This window comes from Pyrus communis, chromosome 1, assembly GCF_963583255.1.
Source record: "Pyrus communis chromosome 1, drPyrComm1.1, whole genome shotgun sequence".
Classification (NCBI taxonomy): Eukaryota; Viridiplantae; Streptophyta; class Magnoliopsida; order Rosales; family Rosaceae; genus Pyrus; species Pyrus communis.
This window is the reverse complement of record NC_084803.1, coordinates 17,350,949-17,360,363: the sequence shown is the minus strand read 5'-3', so window position 1 is coordinate 17,360,363 and position 9,415 is coordinate 17,350,949. Positions and strand designations below refer to the sequence as shown.

Below are 9,415 nucleotides of genomic sequence, written 5' to 3'. Positions count from 1 at the left end.
CTTGAGAGGGTGTAAGTGTCCTAGTTGGCTTGTTGGTTTTTGTTTACCTAGGACGTAGGTGTACCGGGGTTGCTACTAAACCTGTCTATCCTAACAATGTAGCACATCACCAATTCAACATATCCAATTCAAAGTAGCATATCTATAATTCAACGTATCCAATTCAATTTAGCACATATCCAAATCAATTCAAACTAAATACCTAATATGCAATCACATATCCAATTCAAACTACATGGCTAATATTCAATAACATATCCAATCTATAAGCACATATCCAAATTCCAAATCAAAATAGCGCATATGCAATCCAAGATACCATTCCAATCCAAATTCCAATTCAGAAAGCCACAATCTAATTCACTGACCTTGCTCGTTCCAATTCTCACAATTCAAGGGCCTTGATTGAACAACACACACAACATATATATGTATCCTAGCGTCGTGCAACCTGTCCGCCCGGGACACGGGAGAATGCACGGGATGCCACTTGTTTGTGTCTTGGACACAGGGGTTCGTAAGTCCCCTACCCAAAAAAATCTCCCGAAAATCAGGTGTATCCTAATCCCTGGGCCTCGTTGGACAAGAAATCTAGAAAGGACTAAACAAGAGTAAGCTAGAAGACTACTGATGCAGTAGCCCATAGTATTTTTGTCTGATTTTGTTTTTTCTCTTCCTTCAAATACACGCTCCTCAATCCCAAGGCAGGAGTCAATAATAGTCCAAGGATAAGAATCCAAGGGTGGATTGGACAAACAAGTGTAGGACCGTAGGGTTACGAGTCCTGAGCTGCTCCCACAACTGTGACTGACCGATGGGTCTACTGATACTCTTCATGCTGTTGCTGCTAACTTGCTATGCTAATCGAAAACAAGATTGGAGATTGAAATCTCTTGGGGCCAAGTGGTGCTGTGGTTGCTGATTTCAGACTTTCGGTTTTTCCACTTTGGCCCTTCAAATTTATTTCGTCCCAATTTCAAGTTGGTTTTTTCAATTTTTGAACCCTAACGAATCTTCTTGTATTACAAAATAGTTTGGAGGGCATTTTGACAACTCGTCTACTTGACTAAAATGTCATTCATCTACTGACACGTAATCACTTAATTTTTAAGAGTAGTCATTTGATATGTTCAAAAGGTAACATAACAACCAATCCGAATATTTTTTCACCTTAAATATTGATTTCTTACTTGTGCTTCCATCTGAGTTGTTGTTCTTGCATTGTTCGGGAATGATCTTAACGATGAACGTCTCTCGATCTCCTTGTGGTCTATAAAGGTTGTGACGGTTTGGTGTTAGTGCGAAAGGATTTTTTGTTAACATAGTTGGCATTGAGGTTTGTTCAAACCTAAAAACAACTAACCACTAATTCTGTCAACTTTTGTAACTGATGTCACTATGGTCTTCATTTACCACATTTTAAAAAGTTTATGCACCAATTTAGGGAAAAAAAAAGTAAAATAACCACATTTTAGGTAAAAAGTTCATTTACCACATTTTAAAAAGTAAAATAACCACTTAAGTTCATGGATACATTTGTAAATTAACTCTTTCAACCTTGAGCCAGATAAAATTAAAATTTTAGTTCTGAGGTTGGTAAAGAATCTCTGGTGCCGTGTGTTCCTTCCACCCACTGAAACCTACCCATTTCCAGAACAAGCTCATTCTCTTTGGCCAAGAAATATTAAACTAAGGATGATGTTAGGAAGATTAAATTTTTAAATCAAATTTTCAAACTAAATAATATGTCACAAATAGAAAATAAACACGTTAATTAACATTTAAGTAATAATTCAATCATCAATGTTCATATTATTTGATTGACAAAATTTGATTTAGAAATTTAATCTCTCTAACCTTAACCTTAAATTAAAGACATGCACTTCCCTGCCCCATCAAAATTTACTACTAACGGTATTAGTGAAGTCTTGCTTTTTACTACAGTGGTGGGTCACAATTGAAGAGAAGGCTCTCACCACCTGACTGATCACGACCGGTGAGAGAGAGAGAGAGAGAGAGAGAGAGAGAGAGAGAGAGAGAGTTATCAGTTGGTCATGTCGTCGTGGATGGATGGTGGGATTCTTTTTTTTTTTTTTTTTTTTTTTTGTCGAGAGATGGATGGTGGGATTCGATTCCATTGTGTTTGTGGGTACTTTACGTTACGTGAAGTGTGTACAATACATATTGAAAGGGAGTTTTCTTTCTTTCCATTTGTGCGTTCAAAAGAAAAGGTGAAAGGAATAGAAGTAACTGGCAATACCTAAAAAAGAACGAGGTAGTGGAATGAACAAGCACATTGAACATTGGTTTAATGGTGAAGTTTTTTGTTTTAGTCCTTGAGGTAAGTTATATTTAGTTGCTCATGCTTGTGTGAACGACTTTGGATAATTGATGTATGTAGAGCTTACGTTGTTTGTAACAGTTAAATTATGCTCACATGTGTATGGACGAGATGTTAACAAAATTCATATAATCCTCATGCAACAAAACAAATGTATTAACTAGTGGGCTGAAATGGTTTTGGTAATCCCTCTTATATATGGAGAATGTCTTATTAACTACATGTAATGGCACACTCAAACAAGGTATTGATTTAACAAACAATTAAAATCCTTATTCATGAACATTTTCTTGCATGTTTTCAAAAAAGTTATGCTAGTGAAAATTGTCCCCATTCAGATAGTTAATGATCAGCGCTTGCGAGAATTATTTGCATATTTTAGTGGTGTATATTAAATATAAAAAAACAATCTTAGTAACGAACATTTCAAAAAAAAAAAAAAAAAATGATTAATGGCAGTCTTCTTTCATTTTTCATATATAATTAAAGCATACCACTTCCACTAGAAGATCACTATAACCACAAGCTAGTGGCCCAGTGGTAAAGGTCGGATTGCGAGGCTTCCTTCAAATTAAAAACTGAAGGTCCTGGGTTCGAAACCCATTGATGGTGTGGCCAGGGAGAGATTGAAATGCCTCTGTGAGTTTTCTCGACCCTCGGAAGGAATGGATAACCATGGTTTGCCATCAGTTTTCTCCCTTTAATAAATGAAAAAAAAAAAAAAAAAAAAAACTAGAAGATCACTATCAATTTTTCCAATTTTATAAATGTTATATACTTCCATTTCCATATGCAGCTAGCGTGCATCGCGGAAAAAAGGATTACCTTAATTTATTCGTTCATGTTTAAAGTTGCAAGTTACAACATAATCATCATATGCAGTCCAGAAGGCTAGCTTTTAATCGCTAGTCGGTCCAAATGCTTAATTGGTCGTCGTCAATATTATTGATTATGAATCCGCCTGCGTTTACCGATCGATCTGAGGCTAGCTCCTCCTCCTCCTCCTCCTGTCAAACGAGCAGGGCATCAATTAGTCTCATGTCTTGTCGACCAAAAGTGCAAACTCGTTTATAGCTGTTGCAACTTTACATCCTCCATAGGTCCATGGGGTTTCCAATGCCTCCGTTGAACACGGCTTTCATGACCTACTATTTGCTTTATTGACTCATTGAGGTGTTAGACAATAATTGAACCTGATTTCTACCATGTGAAGGCCTAAATCAACACTATTCCTATAAAACTAGGTCACATTATTCTTATTGAGTGATCAGTGACGGAGCCAAAATATTGTCCTAGTCAAGCGCCACGGTAAGAGAAGCTCCAACCAAATCTCACAAACTAATTTTAAATGCAAGCATCTTTAAATCAAATTAATCAATGAGATGAAGATTAATGAAATCATTTGACCACACTTGGCGGAGGTTTTGTCATTCCGAATCCAAAGCCTTCTAGAATCAATAGTCTGATACCATGTTAAACATTTCCAAAAGATTAAACTCTAAGAAAATAGATCCATGTTAATGTATGTCAAAATATTTAAAAGAAAAGGACAAAACTAAGATTGTGGGCATTTTTTTTTTTTACCTTCCTTTGATAAGATAGAAATTATGTTTTATATTTGGTACTTCCAGTTAATAATTAACATGTGTTTGCTTGCTTCATCATGCATGCCAACTCCCAAGTACTACTACAAAGTGATCATCTAGTTTTACGTAGAGGAAAAATGCATGACAATACCCAATTAACTACATTGTGAAGAAACTAAAGAGAGAGCAATTTTATTTTCCATTTCATTGATTAAAAGTTAAAACACTAGTTAATCATATTTCAAAGAGCCCTAGAAACCCTAGCTCCTGAGGATCTTGCACTACAACAGAACAAACCCTCCCAAATCTCTGTGAAAGCTTCAACAATAACCCTATGATGCTCTTTCGAATTCAACGACAAAAAGCAATGCAGCAGTTGCTCCAGCTCCCTCTCCTCAAACATCTGCTTCTCCAAAACCATCTCCATCATCGACCTCTTAAAATCCTCGTAAGGATCCTCTGACTTCTTCACCACCGCGAAGCTCTCCCTCACTTTTCCCTCCACCCTGCACGGTATCAGCCTCTGAAACATCGACAGCCTTGCCGGCACAGCTTCGCTCTCCCCTGCCGCAGACTTCCTCGAAAGGCTGTGTCTGGCGGCGCTGCTGCTCCGCTTCTTTTTTCTTCGCCTTGGCGGCGGCGAAGAGTCGGTGGAGAAGCTTCTGGAGGATGATCTGGTGGAGACTAGGGTTTCGGTTTCTTCGCCATCGTCGAAGCCGCCGCCTTCGCTGCTAAAAAGTCCGGTTTCGAACGAGGACGCGCTGATCCGGATGCGACTCGTCGTTCTTTTCTTCTTTCTGTTGACTCGTCGCGTTTTCCTCTTTTGTTCCTTCTCTATGGCGGAGGAGGGAGGAGGTGAAGCGCCATCGTTTGCGTCGGATTCGGGCGAGGCGGAGGAAGTGTAGATTTTGCGTCGGGGGGTGATGTCGTAGACTTTTGCGACAACGTGCCACTTGTCCTCTCGGTCCCACTCGAACTTATGAAGATCGGGCGATGATTTGGTGTGGTCGTCGTCGGAGAGCGTTGGTCTGGGTCTACAGCCGCAAAATAACACGTGGCGTTTGATGGATGAGGAGTGGTGGTGGGTTTTGGACGGTAGAGGTGGTGTCGGGGCCGTGGCTAAGGGGGGTGGACGGAGGAATGAAGGGACAGGATTTGAGGGGAGAGAGGAGGGATCTTTCGAACGGCAGGAATGGAAGGAGGTGATGACTCGGGAGAATCGGAGATTGAAACGTTTCGCCATGTGTCTGTGTTGTAACTTGTAATTGAAGAGAGTTAGGGGTGAAGAGCAGCAGCGTGAACAAAACACTGAACTGTATGTATACTAAGAGGTGGTGGGGCTAGTATATATATGGAAACAGCAGTGCTAGGTGGACAACTTTTTAACTATACTCGTAAAATATATGATGTGTCAGAAATAAAAAAAATTCAATGTGCTAGGAATAAAGTCCGTACATTAATTGGCATAATACTATTGGTTGAAATTTTTTGTTTCAAGTTTCTAACCAATTATACTATTAGACGTGGTGTATTCGGTCGTGTTCTCGACACTAAAAAATTTCTCCACTAATAAAAAATAAGTACGTTAACTAACACTTAAGTAATAATTCAATCATCAATAAATAGTCATATGATTTATAAAATTTAATCTAAATAATTAATCTCCCTAGCATTCCTGTATAAAAACAGTTGTGTGCCCATTTATCACAACTTCTTTCCAATTCCACCCATAAAGGAAGGACAAAGAAAAAGAGAGTAGTACCATTAATATTGATAAGTTATAACAATACACAGATTCAATGTCACTTATATATTAACTATAACTACTTCCAATTTTTTCTTTTGTAAGTTCTAATATAGTGTTTGAGAAATGCTTTTGCATCAACTGTATAGTTATATATCTTGTTAGACTCTGTTCTGCTTAATTTTAACTGTATTTTGTCTGGCAACATAAATCTTCATATATAGAGACATAAGAATTATAAAAGACATGATAATTAACAGTTAAAAATATGTTTTTCTTGTTGAGAAACAATAAACTATGTATGTTGTGGGTTGAAAACATGCCAGTTATCTTGACCATTATTAGTCATAGTAGAGAAGGGGAATTACTTGAATACAAAATATTGATCATAAGTAGTACAAATTCAAAGCCCTCCAACATATATAAACATTCCTCTAACAAGAAAACGTTATTTTGTGATGCTATATTTAAGTTATCGAGTAAGGAGCGTAACATATCGTCTTTAGGCAAATATATGTTGAAAACTATGAAAGAAAAAGATACAGTAAAAGAGAATCTATATGGTAGGATATGTTAACAGGGTAACCTATATATTCTGTTTGGCATTATACTCAAACTACAGGGGAGGGTATCCCTCTTTTTCTCAGTGGATTGCTGTGTTGCTGGCATTTCTCTCTTCATGTATTATTTTTGGGAGACGATCATCTGATCTTATATAAAAGGCTGAGGGAGCCGATTTCCAAGATAGCTAGTAAGACAGTCATGATTATATGTGACCAAAGATCTGGGTGCATGTAATGTAACCAGTGCAGTATGCATGCAGTAATATCCAGCCATACGACGATGGATTCTTGGAAGATGATCATGGATTACAAAAATGTTGATACATCAACTGGTATTATTATTATTGTTATATTCTTTTTGGTGGGAAGAGTCAATAGAGTCATGACAAAGTTCATATCTAAAGCTGGATTTTGCACCTTGCAGAGCTTGCATACTGTAATTCTGTAGGGTAGATCAATAGATGATGTGCCCCTAGGCCCCTACCCATGCACCATCACCATTGAGTTTTATAATAAGCACATGAGGGATGAGGCCATGCTTCCTTTTTATTTTATTTTTTATTTTTTTTGGTTGGCAGGCCATGCTTCTAATCATCTGGCTATGTGAATTGAAAAACCTATACCATTTCCCATTTGTACGGGATAAGAAGTTGGGGTGGACTATCTTAGTTCATATTTTAGTTCAATAAAACTAATTAAGCACACAAAATCAATACATTTATACATTCTTAAATTTGATTAGTTAAAATAAAGATTGAATTAAATTAAAAATAATTTAATTTATTTTCCCATGTTATCGATCACAAGAGAAATTGAACCTTAGGTCTTGGATTATTCAAAGTTAGTTAGGCCATCTCCAACTGAAGGGTTCGAAGGGCCGAAGGGTCGAAAATAGTCCGAAAATTGTCTCCAATCAAGGGTTAAGCCAGAGGGCTCGTGGAATCTAAGAGGGCCCCACAAAATCTGAAACGGCCAAAGGGTTGGAGGGCTGGCTGCAGCTCGAGGCTGGCCAGAAAAAACATTAATCCTATCGGTTATAACCAACAGAAATACATTTATATTAAATAACCGACAGGAATACATTTATATTATTTAATATAAATGTATTCTTGTCAATTATAACTGACAGGAATGCTTAAGCTAAAATTCAAATGCAAAGGCTAGCTGATGTCAGCTAGCCGTTGCATTTGGATTTTTTTATTTATTTATACAGTTTTATTATTATTTTTTATTTACAAAAATTTTCCTATAACTTCTATTTTTCATATTTTTTTCTGACGTCACTTAGCCGTTGGATTTAAATTTAAGTTGTAGTTTTTAAATAATAAATTATGTTTGGCCCTCGTGGAATCTGAGAGGGGCCCACAGAATCTGAAACGGCCAAAGGGGTGGAGGGTTGGCTGCAGGTCGAGGCTGGCCAGAAAAAACATTAATCCTATCGGTTATAACCAACAGGAATACATTTATATTATTTAATATAAATGTATTCTTGTCAATTATAACTGACAGGAACGCTTAAGCTAAAATTCAAATGCAAAGGCTAGCTGATGTCAGCTAGCCGTTGCATTTGATTTTTTTTTATACAATTTTATTATTATTTTTTATTTACAAAATTTTTCCTATAACTTCTATTTTTCATATTTTTTTTCTGACGTCACTTAGCCGTTGGATTTAAATTTAAGTTGTAGTTTTTAAATAATAAATTATGTTTGGCCCTCGGTTGGAGATGGTTTTTTGTGATAGGGCTAAAACGAGCCCTATGACCCTTTGGCCCTCGGTTGGAGGCGGAGACAAATATGACCTTGTACTGTTATTAAAATATTAATATCTTGGAAGGCCAAAGGGCTAAAACGAGCTATCTGGCCAGCCTTCGTTTGAAGATGGCCTTAGGGTTCAAAGTTTGGAGACTAATTAATAAACAAGGTTAGAATCTATGGTAGTGTGTGTCCAACCCTAACTTGGAGCCAAGAACCATGGTTCGGCCGCGGGCCGGGCCTAGGTCTGTTGTTAAAGCTCGGTGTTAGGATACCAATATCTCACATGCATTAGAAAACCATGAGGTTTTGGAATAGTATATGAGTTCGAAGACATCTTTCCCTCTTACAAGCCAGTATTTTGACTGTAATGTACACAAACCCTAACTATAAAGGAGAATCAGGAGCCATCTTAAGAGACAAACTTCAAATTTTATAACCCAGATGGGTGAAAATTTTCACCTCTAGGCTGCTAGGCCCCAACACTGTAGCACCTGGTGGTGGATTCAAAGTCAAAACGATTAGTAAAAGCAAGCTAGTCTTGTCCCCTTCATGCTACTATTGCCAGCATTGAAATTGAATTTACGTATAACGTTACCAAATCATGAAAAGTAAAGGAGCCTAAGCTTTTTTTATGCTTGAGATTGAGTGGGTGGGCACTGGGCCGATTGTATATAAGTCAAAGAAAAGTCAACCAGAAGAGAAGAAGTATTTCATCAAACGCGTGGTGGGGATCCAAGGAAACAAAATCATATTGCATGCAAGTGTCTCTTCTTGTTTCCCTAGTTTTTTCTTTCTGTCCTTTTGGACCATTGCTCTTTGGCAAGCAAAGTTAATGCTCCTTTTTGTATGTACAGTAGTCTCTCAGTATCTCAGATGTCCCCCCACCCCAGCAGCAATCAGCATGGCGCGCTCTGAGCATCCCTGACGTGACTTGTGGAGCTCGATTCATTTTGCTTTGCATGCTTAAGCTAATGTCCTTTGTTTCTCTTTTTCTTCAGCTTGCTTGTACTTATGTTGTCTTCTGAATTTGAAATTTGAATACCCTGTAGTAGTTTTGGTTTCACGTAGTATTATTATATTAGAAGGAAAGATCAATATGATATTATTTAAGAAATTTAGAACTCCATTTCAAAAGAGAGCAAATTAACGTAGCCTTACGGCCCTTATTCTCATCCCGCATGAAAGTCCTAGGATGGGTACTAACTTAATCTATAAATGACAACTTAACGCTAAAGCAAATTATGGTTTCAATTAATCAGTTATGCAAAATTAATCCTACACAAATATTCAACATGAATATAAAAAGCACACACATGATGTAGGATTTAACGAGGCAAAACCCACCACTGGGAAAATCCTCGGGCTACCAAGCCAGGAAGCACTAAGAAAGAAAGAATACATAAAGACTTACAAAACTCATCAAC

At 37.5% G+C, this 9,415-nt stretch overlaps 1 protein-coding gene across 1 annotated transcript; it reads right to left on the bottom strand.

Annotated features, from left to right (window-relative positions):
- Positions 1-4,164: 4,164 nt before the first annotated feature.
- Positions 4,165-5,170, bottom strand: LOC137729434 (transcription repressor OFP7-like). Its single transcript, XM_068468380.1, has one exon. The coding sequence runs from the start codon at positions 5,168-5,170 to the stop codon at positions 4,169-4,171; it is 1,002 nt and encodes a 333-aa protein (XP_068324481.1). The 3' UTR covers positions 4,165-4,168.
- Positions 5,171-9,415: the final 4,245 nt, after the last annotated feature.